This window comes from Catharus ustulatus, chromosome 1, assembly GCF_009819885.2.
Source record: "Catharus ustulatus isolate bCatUst1 chromosome 1, bCatUst1.pri.v2, whole genome shotgun sequence".
Classification (NCBI taxonomy): Eukaryota; Metazoa; Chordata; class Aves; order Passeriformes; family Turdidae; genus Catharus; species Catharus ustulatus.
The window spans coordinates 125,465,978-125,486,940 of record NC_046221.1 but is presented as its reverse complement, the minus strand read 5'-3'; the positions used below and the strand labels follow the sequence as shown (position 1 = coordinate 125,486,940).

The 20,963-nt window shown below is 36.8% G+C and overlaps 1 protein-coding gene across 14 annotated transcripts in view; it reads right to left on the bottom strand.

The window, feature by feature from the left end:
- Positions 1 to 20,963, bottom strand: part of CSPP1 (centrosome and spindle pole associated protein 1) — a 64,945-nt gene that overhangs the window by 22,930 nt on the left and 21,052 nt on the right. For 9 of the 14 annotated variants that reach the window (XM_033069266.2, XM_033069281.2, XM_033069323.2 and 6 more), the window contains 11 exons: positions 17,982 to 18,083; positions 17,257 to 17,339; positions 15,415 to 15,508; positions 14,399 to 14,456; positions 9,720 to 9,910; positions 8,699 to 8,817; positions 7,712 to 7,790; positions 7,260 to 7,380; positions 5,144 to 5,279; positions 3,059 to 3,205; positions 763 to 875 (listed from right to left, as the gene is read on the bottom strand). In XM_033069266.2, the coding sequence (XP_032925157.1) occupies positions 763 to 875; positions 3,059 to 3,205; positions 5,144 to 5,279; positions 7,260 to 7,380; positions 7,712 to 7,790; positions 8,699 to 8,817; positions 9,720 to 9,910; positions 14,399 to 14,456; positions 15,415 to 15,508; positions 17,257 to 17,339; positions 17,982 to 18,083 (1,243 nt within the window). The remainder of the gene's footprint in view (positions 1 to 762; positions 876 to 3,058; positions 3,206 to 5,143; positions 5,280 to 7,259; positions 7,381 to 7,711; positions 7,791 to 8,698; positions 8,818 to 9,719; positions 9,911 to 14,398; positions 14,457 to 15,414; positions 15,509 to 17,256; positions 17,340 to 17,981; positions 18,084 to 20,963) is intronic. The other 5 variants (XM_033069326.2, XM_033069328.2, XM_033069322.2 and 2 more) reach the window with 3 other exon arrangements.

Genomic DNA, 20,963 nt, shown 5'->3' with positions numbered 1-20,963 from the left:
GGAAGTTGCTCCAGCCAGGGAGAAGAGCCCAACATTTCTTACCAAGATAAAAACAGAGGTTTTGGGACACTAAGGGAGCCCCTTTCTCCACTGGCCTCCAGAGGAAAACCGGATTTCTCCACATCACCACTGGATCCCCGTAGGGAAACTGCACCTTCTGCAGGAGCGCTGCTTCAACTGAATCACATCTGTCACTGCAGGAGGATGCAGCCACCATTGAATGGGACTGCTACCAACACCCTGCCTGATGGGGTGTCAGGTTGTACTCTGACTTTGTCAGGGTTTGGAGTTTGTTTCTTTGTAGTACTGTATTTCTATTTTGATTTCCCTAGTAAAGAACTGTTATTCCTAATTCCCATGTCACTGCCTGAAAGCCCCTTGATTTCCAAATTATAATAATTTGAAGGGAGGGGGTTTACATTCTCCATTTCAAAGAAAAGCTCCTGCCTTTCTCAGCAGACACCTGTCCTCCAAACTAAAACAGCAACTTTTCGTTCTTTGTCCATATACAAGTCACACCTGATTATAAGCCGCACTTTGGGTTCAGACCAAAATTTTAGTCAAAATCGTGCAGCTTATAATCGTGATATTACTGTATTATGTAAGCCAAAATCCAAGAAACTCTAGAGTAAGTAGCTTTTAGTACACCTCTTGTGTGCAGAATTGGCTGTGATAGCACAAGTAATGCCTTTGGTGGGCAGTGATGATTTACTCTTAGTGTAAACCCTCTTTACAGTTTATTTCACCAGCCTCAGCATTCACCTGTAGACGCAGGAAGTTCTTGTAGGATTCCTGTCGCTTAAGCTGCTCTGGAGATGGAGGTTCACCAAACACATTACCTCGAGCAAAAGGAGAGGCCTGTGCAAATGCAATACCTAAGGGATGGGAAAAGTTGCAGATAAAAATCAAACAAAACTTGAGACAGCAAGCCAGAGTAAGGAAGGGGGAATCCGAGACACTTGTTTTAAAGGGAAGACTATGCCAGCCGTAACTCAAGGCTATAGCTGGGCTTGGAAGTTCTTACACTTTCTGCCTGCAATAATCGCCATGTTTTAACTGTTTAATACCGTCCAAGAGAGTTGTAGCTCTACAAAGTAAGATCTACTAAAGTCATCTAGTCTACTGTTCAATCTGCAACTTAGTATCTAAGAACATTATCTGCAAATTCATTAGAATAGAAATACTTTACATGTTTTAACTTCACTGCTTGCAATTCCTCTGACTTAGAACATACAGTTCTGCTCCCTTTAAAAACAGAGCATCCTAACAGAACAAATATTTACACAAAATAGTAAAGGATGCTACAAAAATCAAAGATCTCGCAAATAAAAATCTAAGCAGTCAGAAATCTGAATTCTGCCAGTGTAAAGTGTTTTCTGTACTAAGTGTCAGGTTTCCTTTAGCCCTGAGTTACGACCACAACATAACCATACAGTCTCCAAAGCTATAGATAGGAGGATTAATTAAGACACCACATAGAGCAGGTTTTGCAGAACAGAATCCCTACAAGAAGCACAGGAGATAGAAAGCAAGTAAAGGAAAAGCAGAGTAAGTTGTTTTAACTTTCCAGCTTATGCAGCATGTTCTTCACTCGTATCATGTCTGCTCTGAAGGACAGTGCCTCAAAGATGTGCAAGAGCAATAGCTCCACTGAGCTGAGATGAACATTGTATTTCCCTATATGGTGAGGTAACACCCAAATCAGATGAAAGCATAAATAACACATTAAAGTATTCCCATTGGAATGCACATGTTTACTGCTACAGCCTAGCCTTAGGAGCATGTGCTTGCATACCAATGAGTACACTTCGAGATTATTTTTCCTTACATGGAAGCAGTGCCTGAATCCTTCCAAAATATAACTAAATTTACATGTGGGTCTTTCATTATGAAGTTACTTCCATATAAAGCAGAATAAATTTTACATACCATTTAGAAGGCATGGGTAAAAGTCATAAAAGTTACTATGGAAAGTATCAAGGAAAACACTTGCTGTGTATCAGCTACTGTCCTGAAAGTTCCTTTTTTAACAGGGCAGTGTACCAAAAAAACCCACAAAACCAAGTAACCAAATCTACCAAAACATTCTCAAAGCCACTCTATTACATGGCTGATCAAATTCAAGGTGCAAGACTATAAAGCTCCCATCACTGATGCGCACCACCTCCTGATCGAAAAATAAGTGATATAACCAGAGGGCTCTTGGCTGTTTTACATTATTACTTTAACAGCCTTTCTGTTTCACTTCTTACTAAATGGCTAAATACACAATCTGCTGGGGATAAAGAGAGAAAGGTGAGACAGAAGGAATGAAAGTCAGAGTTAAGGATGCTGAATTGCAGTGGTGCAAAATAGATTCAGGCCCCAAATACCATATAAGTCTTTATTAAGAAGTGCAACAATTCAATTAAGATAAGGCAAAGTAGCATCTAAGCTGAATTGAGAAGATCATCACCACTCCTGGCCTTTGCCCATTCTAAACAGGGACAGCTCTGGAGTAACACAGTGCTCTCATTTAGATGTCTCGAAAACATAGAAGAAGATAAAGATGCATTAGTTTTAAAATATAAAACTAAATCAAAATCCCAATAATTTGGAGGCAGTGCACAAGGCTCCATATGTACCCAATTTACCTGCAACTTTTCAGAACTTGTTAACCTAGTTACTGTACCAATTACACCTTAACCTCTAACATCATACACCTGAAGACATCCTTTTATTCCACAGTCTCACCTACTACACAGCTGTATTTTAGTGTGTCATTCAAAAATAAGTACAAAGATTTGATTATAAAACACCAGATCTGGAAAACTAATATACTGATCCTGACTCTTCAGGGCTAAAACAGCTTTAGTTACGATTACTGACAAGACAGATAAGATTTTAAGAGCACACAGTGATAGCAATGAAGAAGTTTGGGAAAGAAGCATGTTACTGATTTCACAGGTAGAGAGCACTAACACTATCACAGGACTACCAGAAAGAGGTAAAGATGTACGGAATTCTGATAACTAAGACTTATGGATAGTTAGAGGAGTAATACAGTATTCTTAAAAACCTGCTATTTTATTTGTAGATGCTTCTGAGTTCTCAGGTCTTGAGGAGGCCAAACTTAGGTCAACAATAGCCCTTTTATCTTCATATAGTCTTGCCTCTGGATTATGATATGCCTCTTCATTTCGCTTGTGCATGATATTCAAGTCCGCTAAAGGAAAGGGGAAATAGCTGTTTATAGCATTTTAATCTCATAAAGGCATGTTTGCTGTAGAGTCTCCAAAACATAGGGGGTTTTGATCAGATTCTACTTTTCCTGAGCATATCAGCCATGGGAACAAAAAATTCAGGCAAAGACAAGAATACTCAGGCTAAAGGTGAGATATTAATAATTAGGTACTATTAACTAACATATTAAAATATGTATTTTGTTGCTTTTCTTTTGTCAGGAATGATTCTTCAGAACCTCCCTCCCTTCTTCCCTGCCTCAAAATGCTATTAAATGGAAAGACAAAGAATTCAAAAGACAAAATTGACTGACAAGTCTGTGTTGACAAGCAGTTATTTAAAAATCACCCTTTCTTCTATCTCCTTAAAGCTGTAAAATACTTTTGTCTTCAGTATTGGTATTTTAAGTGCTGAATCTCTCTAATTATTGTTGAGAGAAATAAATGCAATTGAAGCACTGAAGCATATTTTGGTCTTCAGTAATAATCCAGGTGCAGATTTCAATATGTAAGCAAAGCAACATTATCCAACATTTTCATCAAAATTTACATGGTGCCTGATCAAAGATGTTAATTTCAGCTCATTTTCAAGTGTTACTATACTACACTTACAAGGCTCATTTCAAAACAAAAAACTACTGCACAGTTTTCAGATTACCTTTTGAAATAGTGTTTCTGGTAATTATGAATTATGTAGTCATTTAAACACACTTTAAATTCCATGCCTCTCTGTAAACCAACTTTTGCATATATCAGTCTCAAAAGCTATTTACAGACATTTTTAAGAGGATAAAAAGACAAGTCATACCACATAAAAAAAACATGACAGAAAGCATGTTCTATTTCATGACACTTGACTCATCCATCATGCTACCAAGCTACAGCGGGAAAAGTATTTTACATATTTAATTCAGGAGAACAGGGTAAGAAGTTTCTTTCTCTTGGTTTCTCATTTACAGACAGAGATAAAGCTCTCAGCAGTTACATGCAGAGCTCAGGCCAGTATGAGACCTTTACATTTGCAGTCACACCACTGCTAAAGCCTAGAGGAAGAAGCTAAACACCTAAATGCCATACCTGAAGTCAGGCAATATGAACCACCTCTATGTGCCCTGAGGTTAAACACAAGTTTGAATTCTTAATAGAAGCTTCTACATTTATAATTTGGTCACAAAATCATTAAAAAGCATTTAAATTTTACTCGCTAATCTCAAAATATACTATTAATTTTGACATATGCTGCTCAGGTGACATAGAACTGAAACTAATTACTTCTCTAGGTAAATAGTTCCTAACTTTCTGGTAGGGTAAATGAACAACCTGGATCATAGCTATCTTTCAGCTCACTACTTCCATCTTGTATAAAACAGCACTTGGAAAAAAGTAAGCCTTAAAAAACATTACTACTGAGCGCTCTTTATATAGCCACTTTACCAGCAGTATTACTTTGGTAAATATTTATAGTCCACTTAGCTTTGTATATTTATATAAACATGCTTCCATTTTTCATATCAAAGTAGTGATTTCTAAGCCTAAAAATCATTTTTTAAAAGAAAAAAAAATTTAAAAACTCTTCCTATTACATGCTTAAATAAAAATCTTCATAACAGATTTCAGCATATTTGTATTGTAGGTGATTCTGACAGCTTGTTTTCCTCCTCCCTTTACAACTGATTTGTGTCTTCAGTTACAGTTGACATATCCTCTGCTTCCCATTTTGTTTGGATTTTACTCTTTGAATGATTCTATAGAAATCAAAGTAATAACTCAATTATTCCTAGAGTGCATCTCCTCGAAACAAGTAAGTCTTACTTGTCAAGGGCTACCAGTGTTACAAAACAAGGAATAATATGGCTGAATAGAGCCCTTACAAGAGCAAGAAAACATCAGTCTTGAAAAGGACATCATTTTCACAAACATACTTATTAGATTTCCTTCTGCATCTTTGAGAGGAGCACCACCACCACCTCTTCCCCAGGGATTGTAATTCCTCATTTCTGCTTCTAACTTCTCCTTCTCCTCTCGCTCTTGTTTGCGTCGCTCTTCTCGCTCTCTTATCTAAAAAACAACATCACATTAAGTAAAAGTTTAATAAAAAGTTAACAAAGCAAACTGAGTTGTCTCATTATCTTTTTCCCACTGTCTATACTGCAGACAGGGCATTGCATTCTCTCGTCAAAACATGCACGTCCAGTTGCGCATAGTAAGTGAACATCCTACACAGGATAAGACTTGCAAGTTCCAGAAGTGTTCACATCTGACACTCGCACTAGATCAAAAGTTCCGTATCTTTGGATCCTTGATACAGATGTTTATATTGCCTGGAAATTAAAAAGGCAAAATTCTACAATATTAATGCACTTCCTTCTCTCAATCTGGTATGTTTTGTTTGCCCAAAACTTAGACTGGAAATGACTCCTAATAATAAATGCTTTAATAGAACGTTACAGTCTTCTACAATAATTCATAAAACACTTTTCCATAGTAATTCACTATGATCTATGTATGTAACACAGCAATGTGCATATGCATGTTATGTATGCTTTATTCTTTTTCTACAAAATCATTTATGTAACTAAGTCTCCTAATAACTGTAGCATTTATAAAGTGGACAGCTGGTAAAAAGTCCATCTTCTACTCAAAGCTTTTAAAACATTAACTATTTATGTATTCAAAATATATTACTGTATTTTTCTTCAGTTTATTTCTAAAGTGCATTATAAAATCAATTCATTACATAAATATAAAACACTATGAGGGTGGGGAGGCATTGGAAAAGGTTGCCCAGAGAAGCTGTGGATGCTCCATCCCTGGAAGTGTTCAAGGCCAAGTTGGATGGGGCGTCACACAGCCTGGTCTGGAAGGTGTCCATGACAGGGGGGTGGGAACTAGATGATTTTTAACCTCCCTTTCAACCTAGGTCACTCTATGGTTCCATAATTTCCCTTTATCAAGTAATCACCATTTCCTAAGGGAGATAATGAGTCAACAAAGATCCATCTAGCCCCTTCAACTCTTTACAAAAATCATCAGTCAGGTTCCTCTATAGCAAGAAAAAGAATATCCTCTGATTGCTTTGATCCATAACAGCTATGAAAGACTATCGTGCCATGTTTATTAGACCTTTATGTCAAATTTTACAGTCTCTCCTACAGCAAGGTAATACTTACTTAGGACTATAGAGAAAGTGCCTTCAGAGAACCACATGTACAGTATCTGACGCTATTCCTAAATGGTCATTCTATTCTTTATTTGACCTTGGTTGGCAGCCTCTCCCTTACCCTTTATGCACAAACATAATTAGAACCATAGTGATTTTTACTGTATTATTTACCTCTACCAAAGAAATACATAAAAAATACGATAAGAAAATGTTAAGTGCCCCTGAACTGGGTTCTAGGAAAATTTCTGCAAAAGTAACATGTTTCATCATGGTCAAATACATTTTATAAGTATAAACTCCCAAAAAGTGCAGCAGCAAAAGGCCACTAAAGTGAGTATAGGACTCGGAACCCTACTGGAACAGGAGACCCAAAAAATTTCTCTCGTCAAAAATGAAGCTAAAAAGAAGTAAGACACCACCTACAAACACACTGGAGATAAACATGAGGCAAACCTTTGAATTAGTGTCCAAATGATCATGAAGAACCTATGGAAATTACACTGTTCCTAACTAATAATAATAGCGATAATGGACTATCAGAACAACACAAGGCATTTCTTTTAAGATGCAGGTTCTTATGTTCATGAAAATAATTATATAAAGCTATATGCCTGTGTGCATGTACATAATCGGTTTGCTGTAACATTTTTAACATTCTCTCTGCCTCTGACAAAAAATTTGAAGAGCTTACTGTCCACCTGAAGAGCTAAAATGAGCTAAGGCAGGGTCAGAGGAAGGAAGTGATGAAAGGAAGCAGAGTTTGAAAGCTTTTTATTTGTAAGCTACATAAAATTGTCTGAAAGAGTACTATAGTTACAACTTCTGTATGTCAAAAAATAAAAGAATGAAGAGTCAGAAGCTTTATCATTCAGTACCTGCTGTTGTAATTCTTGTTGATAAGATAATGTTGCCTCTTTGGAAGGCTTAGTTTTTTCTTCAGAATACACTCCTATGCTTCTTTGTCTGTCTCCTGTATTCCTCTGTCCAATGTTGCTTCTAAATTAAAAAATCACACATATAAAAGGAAAACATCAGGCCTGGGGGGGGTTATTAAATAAATAATTTTAAAAATCCCTTCCTGAAGTATTTAAGATCTGTTGTTTCCCATAGTCTGTTTATAATCCCAAACATTTTCTTAAATCCATATGAAAATAGCAGTTCACTGAATTACTCTTTGTCTAGATAGAAATCCTTAATTAGAAGTTTGAAGTTGTCTAACACATTTTATTTCAAAAGCATATCTGTTCTCAGCAAAATATTACTCAACACAAAAAGAATATCAATACAGATAAATACACACAAAGAATAAGAATTAGATGATACTTACACAGGCTGCTCTACTGGGGCCTGGCCTAAAGGAGGATCCAGACTAGGTACAGGTTGCATTCCCATCATACCTGTACTATCTGGAAGAGTAAAAAAAAAAAAAAAAACAACCCATATTTTAAATTTTGAATGCTTAGATATAAATATTTGCCATTATCTAAAAGAACACAGCAAACCACTCAAACTCTGAGTGTAGACCAAACAGAACTCTCAGCTTCTATAACAAACTCAGCTAACCCTTAATGCCCTCTAAAGCAAGAAATACAATGCCAAGATACAAATCTATTTCCTAAACTCACTAAATCCCCTTAGATTTTACAAATTACCCTATTAACATATTCTAAATCAAATTTAAAAATTTAATGAGTAGCTTAATGGTGACACTTATCGTCATTCTTTCCAAATGTCATTCAAATCAACTAGTAAGAGAGTTATTTTTCTAAGTTTTTTTTCTCCTTTATTTTACCTTTTTTATGAAGGTAGCACAAAATATTTTTAAAATATTTTTGGTTTTTTCTCTAAAAAAGAAAAAAGATAAAAACGAACACCACATAATCCAATCCCTCCCTACACACATCACATTAGTTTCAATCATGAAATCATTATGAAGCAATGGATAGAGAAAAAAGGAATTCTTAAAATATAAAAGTAGAACACTTCGTATGTCGTTTTAATATATTTAATGTATTAATAAATATCTTTAAAATATTCATAATTATATCTAAAATTGTAACAACATCAAAACGTGATTTATCATTATGAAAGTGATTTTAGGAAATAATGGCTTCTGGAAGTCACAGCCCTTTTTGTTGCTGGAGAAAATTACTTCATTCAAAACAAACTGAAAAAAAGCCTTTTTCATTCAATACACATCTAAAAATGGGTTTAATTTGCTGTAAAAAGTTCTACATTATTTGTCATTTAACTAGATTAAAAGCATTCATATGAATCATTCTAACAACCAATCCACCCAAAATCATCAACTTACAATATGCAAGAGCAGGATCCAAAGGATTCCTTGCCCCATAGAAGTAGTAAGCATCATCATAAGGTGTTTTATAGTTTTCTGTCAAAACTGGTGGTGGAGGTGGTGGCAATGGTGCAAGCCTTAAAAAAAAAGGGACACAATTCCTTTGTTTGGTGTACAACTGAAAAGATATCATCAAAAGAATTGGGGGAAGGAGACAAAGAGGAGGAGGGAAAGAGAAAGGAGAGAGGACAGGGATGGAAAGAGAATTTATTACAGAAAAATTCTAAATTAGTTCAGCTGCAGACCTCTCATTAGTGGCATGCAGGAACAAGATGCAGCAAGTCTCAGTAGGGAATTAACCATCCCTGGGGGAGTAGTATGTGAAACCAGACTATTCCAGAGATCTAAAGAACATAAAATCAAGCATGCCTTCTTAAAGTGTCTCAGTTAATGGCAATTCCTGGCTGCATCAGTAAAGAAAACAAGGCAAGATCTGGTCAAAGGGTGAATAGCCCAGCACAGCTTCAGCCATGTGCCTGAAGCTCCTTCTCTCCCTGAACAGTTTAATCACAATCACAGTACCCAGTAGAAGCGGTCCTTGCCTACAGGGCATTCCTGAGCTCAGCCCTGAGAGACTGCTTAATTAATAGGAGCCAAACTCATGCCATACCAGCCTTCTGAAAACATGGACTCTGCAGGGCATGAGCCCAAGCATTCTCACAACATGATTCACTATTACTGGCATGGACATAATTTCTACAGCTCAACCCTTTCCTACACAAATACCCAACTAAGAGAGCTGCCCTTCAGAGATAATTCAGCCTCCATGAATGCTTTCAATAAACTATGAGGAAATTGACATTAAAACTTTTTTCCAGTGCAAAGTAGCTAGATTTCTGTTATTTGTCAAAATATTATTTCTGTCTTCATCAGTTCCTTGGAGAAGGATCAACAGTACTTCTGCGTTCTACCTCAGCAGTAACAACATGCTAAACAAAAATCTTATTTAACATGTGAAATGAACATGATGATGAAGCACCTGGAAGCTGCCATTTCCCCAAGACTGCTGACTATACCCCTCTGAAAGTCTTTATCACTCTGAGAGTCTTCATTCACTGGAGAGGTTGAACGTGCAGGCATTGGAGTTTGGAAAGCCACCCTGGGCCTTTCAGGAGGTACTTTCTCTTCAAAAGCTCTTGCTGTGAAGCCAAACTGCTTCAATCTATTTGGCTGAAGCAAAAAAAAAAAAAAGTAAAGAGAGAGAAAAAACAAAACAAAAAAGTAACCTTATTACTAGGAAATATTCTGAATCTCCATTTACATTGGGTTAAACACTTCACTGAATCCCAACTAGCTGTTCAAATTTCTAGTAACTGCATTTTTTCCTCCCAGTGATGTACTGGGAATCCAGTATTACAAGGAAATCTAGGAAGTTTATCAGAGATTTACAAAAAGCAACCTTATCATAGGTGTCAGGAAATATAGGAATCTAGTTAATGTCCAGAAAAACAGAACATTTCCACAGCTGTCTGTAGAACAGTTTATCTACAGCTGCCAGTTTTCTACAGTGACAGTATTCTCATACTATGCATAGAAGTTTCTGAAACCCCTCCCCTCCACCCCAAGATTGAAATAGCTCATAATCAGTAAAAACTAAAATCAAATGCACACTGAGATGCTTTCCAATAAACATTTCCTTGCAATACCATTATTTTTAAAATTCCTTTGATATTATTAATTTTTTCAACCACAACATTTAGAGTTTTTGGGGGGAGTTATTTTAAAAACAGAAGTAGCAAATGTTTATTGATAACTGTCAGCCTCAGAAGTCAAAAGCAACATGCAAACAATGTGAAGGCATGCAAATCAGTTTCAGAACTATCTTATCACACCCAGAAAGCCCTTACAGCAACTGCTCTGTGTAACTCTTCTAATGTTTGTTTAAATAAGGCAATATAATGGAAACAAATCATACACGGTATAAGTAAAACAGGTTTTGTTCTGAATTTATTGGTCCTAGTATTGAAGTTCTTAACTAACATGCATTCAGAGAAAGTAGTACCCGAAACCAGCTACACATTAAATATCTATCAGAAAACCATATACCCTACAATATGGAAATATTTCAACAAAATATTAAATCTTTACCTCCACATCACTTAGCTGCAAGACAGTATATATAAGGCAGTTAGTACTCACTGATCAAGGACTACAGCATTTAGGTAAAAATTCTCAAAATCTACTAGACATGAGTATTTCTTATTTATTTAACTTCAAATTTCTAGATGTGAGCACAGAATTAGACAACAGATAATAGCTAAAGCAACTGAACTTTATAAAGCAGTCTACAGACTTTGTGTTTTCAAATACAGTGTCTTGAGCAGTAAACATTTAAAACAGCCTTTCTCACTAACAACTTTAATATGAAACCACTCCCAAAGTGCTCCAGATTTCAGCTCTACAGCTGATTTCAGATGTGTCTTCAGTACTCAGTCCATCCTGGGGATTGTTTCACTTTAAATAAGCGGTATATACAACACTCTACATTTATAGATTCTTAATCAGGCATTGCTATTTAACCAACCTGTAATTAATCAAGAAATGCACCTAATTAGAATCTCTCCCTGAGAGGCAATTTAAAGCTAACAGTGACTGATGCTTAATGAATGTAGCAATTCAACTTAATTGAAGGCTTTCAGCTAAATTAGTGCTTTTAAAACACTATGCATGCCGTGTACTCACTCTAGATATAATTTTGTTCCTACAACAGGCACTTTGCAGACTCTGACTGAGATGTGTTTGGTATATTGAGTGCTGCAGCACAGCATGCTTCTGCATAGCCAGCTTTGATTACACGAAACTGTTTACACTGACCCTGCCGCCTGCTGAGCCAGAAGAGCCAGCATCCTCTGCTCAGTTCTCCCTCCACTCCTGCCTGCCTCCAAGATGTACCCTCCATTCCTCTCCCTTTCACCATCTGAATCCCTGATCAGCTGACCCCTCCATACCAACAAAAGCAGCAAAAAAGAGTCAGCTTTTTGCCAGATAACCGAGCTGAATCAGTTTGAAACAGGGACCAAACAAGCCTGACAGACACTTTACGCAGGGAGGGCAGGAACATGCAACCAGACAGGTGTTTTCCCTCCCCATTTAGATTTTGATTCAGCTTCATTGCTTGTCTGTGTGCATTCTCAGTCTCCAGTCTCACAAGTTTCACAGAAAGAAATAAATGGTTTCACAGAATATTCAGAGTTGGAAGGGACTCACAGAATATTCAGAGTTGGAAGGGACCCACAATGATATGACTAATAGCATCTTACAGCTATTCATTCACCTTCATTTTCTAGCAAAGAGGATCTTCTTTAACCTCTACTGAACCCCCCAAAAATGGCACAAGTTTCAATCTGCATCAAAGCATTTCCCAGAAACAGCACTGGTGATAATTTAAACCAATAACCAGTTAACTTAATAATATTCCTGCTTGAAAGTTACCACCCTACACCTTAAACAGCACATCTCCACCATACCCACCCTGCAATGGCTTTGGGCACACAGCAAGTACGTGCAAATCACAAAAGTTCTGTCAGTCTCTGCGAGACTATCAGTCTTCTAAAAATATTACTGGTGCTGACAACCTACTCCTGGATAAATGCTAATCAAAATTCTTAATGTAATCATCACCTTACTAAGGAAACAGTAGTAACTCTGCATTAAGTTTTACAAACAACACAATCCCAAATATTTTGCTTTTTACAAAATCTTATAAAAATGCTTGAAATCGTAAACACTATATTATATCACTTTAAAAAAATTTACAAAAAAAAATTACAAATTTTAAATTAATAATTCATAATGAGATCAACTCATCTGCAAAACAACCTTTTTTTTTAATTGAGAAAAAGCTTTCTGCAGCATACTTTGCATTCCCAAAGAAAGGTTACTACTGTGTGCATTTAAGAGGCTGGACACTAAGTATTCCATCCATGGTACCCACTGTTGGTACAAATTTCCACTTGGACAGAGCAAAAGAAAATGCTCAATTACTTCCATGAAAATATTTTCCTCTTATGCTGAAAGCACGTGTAATGACTTACACCCTGTGCTGCTTTTGGCTGGGGAAGAGTTAATTTTCTTCAGTGTGACGGGTGTGAGGCTGTGTTTTGGATTTGTGCTGAACATAGGGTTAATAACATAGAGGGGTTTTTTTGGTTTTTTGTTTTTTTAATTGCTGATCAGTGCTAACACAGAGATGAGTCCTTTTCTGCTTTTTCTGCTGCCACACTGGTGAGGGGACTGGGTGCAGCTGGGGGCGTTGGGAGAAGAGAGCTGGGACAGGCAACCCCAACTGACCAAAGGGATATCCCAGACCATAGGACATCATGCTCAGTATATAAAGCTGGGGAAGAAGGAGGAAGGGGAGGATGTTTGGAGGGACGTTGTTTGTCTTCCCAAGACGTGTGATGGCTGAACACCTGCATGCCCATGGGTAGCTCTGAATTACAGTAATTTCACAATTATAAGCTGCACCTGATTATAAGCCACATGTCCGGGTGTCAGCAACTGTCTTGGGTTACAGAGTGTGATAAAAAGTATCTATTCTATCACCATCTGTTGAGGGTGGGGGCAGTGATCCTTATCTCCATGGCAGATATTCTGCTAATGGGCCATCCATTGAAACCAGGTGGGGCATTGTTCTTTATCTTTTCACAACCCATCCTTCCTCCAGCGAGTCATTTTCTGCTAATGGCCCATTGAGTCCCACTGTGGGACTGATAAAATTACTGCATCCCATTGGGAGATGCTCCAGCCAGGGGGAAGAGCCCAACATTTCTTAAAAACAGAGGTTTAGGGACACTAAGGGAGTCCCTTTCTCCATTGGACTCCAGAGGAAAACCGGATTTCTCCACATCACCACTGGACCTCCAGAGGGAAACTGCACTTTCTACAGGAGCACTGCTTCAACTGAATCACATCTGTCACTGCAGGAGGATGCAGCCACCATTGAATGGGACTGCTACCAACACCCTGCCTGATGGGGTGTCAGGTTGTACTCTGACTTTGTCAGGGTTTGGAGTTTGTTTCTCTGTAGTACTGTATTTCTATTTTAATTTCCCTAGTAAAAAACTGGTATTCCTAATTCCCATATCTTTGCCTGAAAGCCCCTTGATTTCAAAATTATAATAATTTGGAGGGAGGGGGTTTACATCCTACATTTCGAAGAGAAGCTCCTGCCTTTCTCAGCAGACACCTGTTCTCCAAACTAAAACAGCAACTTTTCGTTCTTTGTCCATATATAAGCCGCACCTGATTATAAGCCGCACTTCTGGGTTCGGACCAAAATTTTAGTGAAAATGGTGTGGCTTATAATCATGAAATTACTGTAATTCCTTCTTTTTGTTTTGCTTTCCCTGTTAAACTGTCTTCATCTCAACCCATGAGTTTTCCAGCTTTTACCCTTCATATTCTTCCCCTGATCCCATGTGGTGGGGAAGCAAGTGAGCAGATGCTTGTGAGGCTTGGCTGCTGGCTAGGGTTAAACCATGACCCAGCCTCATCATTCTTGGCTTCATTTTTTTTTATACACTGATGTACTCTTAAATACCCCAACATTTATAATTTTGTAGAAACTCTACAGAGTTTTATGACTGAGCAACCACAATGTGCACGTAAGAAAAAAAGAATAGGCTACATAGATGGAAGAATATCCAAATTTCTTACCTTCTTTTCTGGGTCTCGAGCTCCAGAAACAGCAACTGAGAGCTCAAGTTCCTTCTCACTATTTTGGGTTTTTTAAAAAAAAAAAAGATCAAATCAGAAAGCAGTAACACCTGTATTCATTCTTTCAAAGTACAAGTTCACAACTCTGTAGTCAAAAGAACTCTGAAAATACAGGATAACAGAAGACAATGATCCCACTTGATTTCTTCTGAAGTCAGGGAAGGAAATTAAATAATATTTGTAAATACACAGAACGCTCAAGAAGTATCTGGCGATCACCTATTTCACCTAGTAAAAATTCAACTACTATAAAAGGAGAAACCAATTTTTACTACAACTTTTCAGGATATTCCTAAAAAAACTGTCTTTATTCACATTCAAGAAGTTAATATTAAACACATTGAAACGAATGATTCAAAAGTGTAGCAATAAATACTGTTTTGTGATTTATGGGCTCAGTCTTGTTCTGCGTGTACAATTTTATGACAATGAGACTGTCAATAGTAACTGATTTTAGTTCCTTATCCCTTCTCTACTATTGCTGTGTGTTTTTATGTATCCAGACATTATTATTTAGTAGAGAGTAACTAACAGGTAAGGAAGAAATTCCTATTTTATTATTCTGCATAAGCCAGATGATCAAACGTTTTAAAAATGACAGGTTACTTTCCAAAATTGGAGGGCAAAAACAAAACTAATTTTCAATTTTGCCAACTACTTAGGCACTCCTGTACCAGTAAAAAAAGATAACTTTAATTAAAGTTTCTTTACCCTTAAGAAACTAAAAAACGAGTTTTAAAAATGAAAAAGTATCTGGGTTTTCTTCGTTCCACTGAAAGCTTGTGAATATGTTCATTAAAAACTAAAGCTCTTATGACAATGAGTTTAATTAAATGCAATATTACTCAGCTACCCAGAATTCCTTAGTTATGAAATTTCTTCTTACCACACTGAATTAATGGAATGCCTTTAAATTTCAGCCATTATCTTTTAAAAATAGAGCAACTTTCCATTACCGTCTCTTATTCCGCTGTTGCTCAGCTATCTGCTCCATTAGTTCTTGTCTGTACTTCTCCTTTCGCCTTTGAAGAAGTTCTCGGTCCTGACCACCTAATGGAAATGATCACACATTTGTATAAATGCTCCAAAGAAGTACAGAAAAGGTACTGGACAGAAACATCGCCTTTCAGTCAATTTAGAAACTGAAACACAGCAGACTATACAAACGCTGTATCTCTATTGACTAGAAAAAAAATAGGTATCTAGTTTTAACAGACAATTTGTTTGGAGTATGATGATCAAAGCTACTAAAATTTTCATTATTTTCCTAGTTTGCCTGGTTTTGTATACTCAGGAAGCTACAAATTTCAAAGCTATTTGATACAACAGCAACTAGAAAAAGTAACTTTTTTTTTTTTTTGGTCTAATGTTCACCTAAGGAAGATACACTACAACGCTCTAAAATTATGAGGCACTGCTCTGGATAAAACTGAAAATTAAAACTGAAGGAAGTAAAACCCAGAGGGAGGAAAGCAAATGGCTTCACTTTTAGGATGGTTCCCATGACTACTAAGAATTAGCCAAGTACCAACAGGTGTGTGTATGTAAAAGGAAACTGTGGTTACAGCTCATGTAGATTTTAAGGAGAACAAAAAACTTTCAGGTTGTGGTGGTTCCCCCACAACAAGTGCACAGGTCTCCTATTATTTTGAAAAAAAACCCTAAAAAACATCAGCAGCACTCTCTGCATTGTATGACTATCAGACACAAAGACTCTTAACATGCTCCATGCACAAACTGATTGGACTTCCGGCGAAGTACACCTGAATAATTAAGAGGAGGAAGCTGGAAAGAAACTAAAACAAAAGCCAAATAAGAACAGCAACAAAACCTCATGCATGACTGACTGATTTTTTCATTTTACTGTTGTGCTGTGACTACAAAGTGACCAAAATGTGCAAGATAACCTCATGGTTTGTGAGTTTGTGGGAGTCTGAAATGACTTCTCATTTTCAAAAAATTTAAGTTTTAAGTTACTTAATCTTTACACATCACAGTTTACAATACTCTTCTAACCAGGACTGCTAGGAGTACAAATTCACACCTCTGTGTTCTCAAGTTACTACAAATGAGACGACTGGACAGACCAGAAAGTGACCACTATGACACCACTGGTTTAACACTGCCTTTAAACAGCTCCAAAAAATTGACCTGCCACATATAAGTTTGAAGATCAGGTAAATTCAAACAGAAATTACTCTGACAACTGTCAATCTATTTTGCCAGAATTCAAAGCTAGCTTGCCTTCAAAAGCTCCCCTCCAAAGTACTACAGTTCTTTCATTCTTGCCTTAGTTTCCTGAGTTGAGCTAAGAACGCTATGTCTTCACTAGGATAGTGTTTCCTGCTGAATTTTATGGCTACATGAGAGAATCAGAATCATTTGTTCTCGCCCAAAGGTGTGAACAGTACAATTTTTCATATTTCTGCAATTAAAATTCACTATAAAGCCGTGTCTTTTACAGCACAGAGGTTAAGATTTCTCTCATACTTAATTTTGCAAAAACAATTTAATCACTTATCTGGGCCTTAGAATGTTAAAGAAATCTAAGAAGAAACCTGGACTCTTCAAAATTAATTAGTAAGTCAAAAATCAATTAGTAAGTTACATTAAGGGGAGAAAGGAATATGTTTTGCTTTAGTTTCTCTATGTAAATAACACTCATTTACTAGTCATGGAGACAACTAACAAAAGGAAAAAAAAATGCTACTTCTTCTAGTTTTTAACTATTCACATGGAGAAATAACATACACAAAGAAAGTCTAACCCAGTGTGATTAGTAAGGATTTTATACATACCAAGAACAAGGCCTGTTGCATACTGCCTTTCAGCTGCAGACTTGGCCTGTCCATTAGCTGAAGAACTAATCCGTACCTGACTTCTGGCAAAGACAAAAAAGAAAATGGAATGATCAAACTCAAGAATGTCCTACACAATCTGTGGGAAAGATGACAGACATACTTACACCACTATGTGACACATTTGTGACAAACAGTTTTCCTACAATCCAAAGAAACATCCCAAGCAAAAGAAGACTTCCTAGTGAAAAGGCATTTCTCACAACTCCCATTTGCCTGTGGTTTCTGAAGCCATCAGAAAAACTGACTCAGTTGAGCACTTCACCCATGCTGACAGGCTGAATGGTGCCAGTCAAGAGTTTACGTAAGGACTTTACAAGTGTTCTGTTTCCGCTTCACTCACTTAGATCATTCCAGGAGGTGCAAAACCAAGACAACAAGAAGAAAAGAAATTTAAAAACTACTATGAAAATAGGATTCCACAGTGTTTGACTCAATAGAAGTCATCAGTTGGAGAATAAGTGCTCTATTAATTTAAAAAGAAAACTGGCATGCAAGCTTCAATGACCATTTTCAGAGGAAACATTTTTCTTGTTATACTGTATTCTAGCTGCAGGAAAATCTATCAGACATTTCAGACAATGCTTTGGGATTTGAAGTCAACGTTTTTTGTCTCACCATGATTTTGCAGTGCAATTATCAGAAAAGTACACAGTATACCACACCTAGAATCTCCAGTTCTTGAGAACGGCCGCACATGTGCTCTCTCCTTTAACTCCTCTTCATAATCTGCAGGCACATCTCCTACCATCCCATTCAGATGTGGCCTTAAAGAAATAGAAAATACTCAGCCATGCTTGCGGAACAGCCGATCTGAAATGGAAGGTTCAGCAGTTTCATGCAAATGGATTTGCTGCCTGAATGCACACTGGACAGCAGGACCAGTTCTGAAAATATCACAAAATATTCTAGAAATAATTCACTTTGCTAGCACTGTCAGGGCAGCTCTCTGTCTGGAATGTGAATTCCCAAGCCTGCTTTCCTGCAGCCCTTATCTAATTAGCCTGGTTAAGAGCTTTGAGAGCTAAAGGGCTTTGACACTCACACCGCATTAATTGAAACAGATCTTGCTGCTCTTAATTCCCAGGAGCCAACAAAGTCTTCAACAGATCTTAGCACACAGTTATTGGGTAAGTCTGGTGAAACAGCCAATTCAGGTATGAAAAGCTTCTTCAATGACAATCTACACTACACTTCACACCTGATAGACTTTAAAAGGGTGAGGTGACTTTTGTTCAAGGCAGAAGACAGGCAACACCATGAATACATGGTGTTAAAATTTCAGTCATCTACATAAGAAGTGAAATCATATGACTGAAACTTCAAGTAACCTCACAGATGCTAAATATTGTATTGACACAAGAGAGCTGTTCCTGAAAAGTCCTGGGGTAGTAGAATTTATAAGCTTTTCTTGACTTGCAAAATAACAGCTCTACAATGAGGATTTCAAGTTATCATTACAAAATAGGGCAAAAATAGGTATTCAATGAAAAATAAAGTACCCAACAAATGTTATCAAAGTTATACTTTTTCCAGAGCTGGACAGGACCATGGACTTCCTAGTAAAACAAAAAAACAAAAAAAACAAAACAAAACAAAACAAAAAAAAACCAAAAAAACAACCAAAAAAAACCCACCAAAAAACCCCCAAAACTAGGTAAACATGGAAAAAAATTCTCATTCTTCTGCATAAAAAGAACCACAGCTCTATCAATCTCTAATTTAAATAGAAGTCAATAATCAAAGGCAAAAGGATGCAAGCAGATTATTAAACATTGATCTGGCATCTTGACAACCCACCAGAACAACACGAAAGAACATTTATCCTCTTGGCATAACATGAACTTCTTTCAGGATCAAGTTCATCCTTATGACAACAATCAATCTACTCCTTACAAGGCTGGTCACATAAGACAGAAGCACAGCCAGGAAACAGAAAGCCAAGTTCCCAGTGTACTGAAAGGATGCAGGAAGGAAGCAAAAAAACCAAACCTTGAATTCAAGAGGCAACCTTTTGTGTAAAAAGCAGCCAGCTTAGCACGGCAGGCCCAGACATGTTGGCCCAATTCAATCAAGAAGTTGTTGTCTCCTGTTTACAGCCTGACAGCTGGGGATGGACTCAAGCATTCCACTCCTAAGTACTAAAACATTTTGCAATTCTTCTCATTTCCCAGTCACCATTTCTGTTTGCTGAAATATGCCACAGACCTTGTGCCTCCACCAAAACAGAAATCCTTCTGAAAAGTCCCGTTATGAACATCTGCCTCTCCAAATTAATAAACCCCTTATAAAAACCTAAGAACTTTAGTAGAGCAAACAAAAATATGCCTCCTTTTGAATTTAGTTTTTCCATCGTGAATCAAATATGTTTGGGCAAAGTTGACTTTGCCTGAAATGTAGAAAAAACTGCCAACTCTTCAGAAGCTGAGCTGTCACTAAGAGATATGTTTCTCCTTGAAGAGACTGAATTTACTTCATAAGAGGTTAAGTGGAGCTCCTTTCAAAGGAGGAAAAAGTACTAGATTAAAAAACATATTTAATAAAGAAATACTGACAATTAATTTTCAATAAAAATTCATTAGTAGAAAATATACACAAAATACCCCAATCTTATGTATAAAATTAAGTTCACGGACTTCAGGTAATGGTCCAGCTGCTTCTTTTAAGATGCACCAAGCCTGCCAACAGCAAAGATAAGACTCTCCTCTATTCTCTTTTAAATGAAAACTGGAGATAAAGCCATTTCAGAGGTGTCTCCAAATAAATCATGAATTGCCTGGTAATATATTAGTCACAGATATTTATATAAGCACCATCCACATTTTCTGGATTAAATAAAACTAGTTCACTAATATTCAACACGATGTCTACTGTTGTTTCAAACACCATACTTGCTGATATTTTATTTATATAATTCTGTATAAACTCTTTTGAGAAACAAAGTAAACCCTCAAACATTATCAAATGGTTACTTTTATTTAAATATTAGACTCTGTGTCCAACTGCATTAGACAGTGGCAAATATCTACCTAATAAAGAGAGGACACTCATCCTTCTGAGTATTAACTAACACAGAGAATTAAATATTGCTGTTAGTTTCAAAAATATTTTGGCTGTCTTTATTAGACACCAAGTTAAGCTTTTAATTATTTTTCCTTCTGAAAAGCTGTAGGACAAGTCCACTCTATCTAAAACCTCATTTGTTCATTTCCACCCATAATAAACTACAGAATGGAACAAATTTTGAATTTTGCAGACTCTTCTCTGAATCTCAGCAGAAAAGAGGCAATATTGTTCCTCTCATCTATTTAACTACTATTTCCATTTGCTAGTCTTTTTCAGAAACACTGTATGAATAAATACACGCCTTTTAGGAGCACACCAGAACACAGAGTCTGAAACTTTGTAATAACCTATTTATTAGAGTCTCCCTCTCCCAAATACTTCATTTTTTCCACAGATTTACTTTCTTTACGATTACTTTTTTTTAAAGGCTGAGAAAGAATATCAAGAGCTATTTTTGGAAAAAAATTATTCTAACTCTTGGTATTTGATACTGGAAGAGATATATGAGTTCATTCAATTCAGAAAATTCTTTAACAGTAGAAGAGCATTTCCCCCCACCCCAGTTATTAATTTGCTGTACT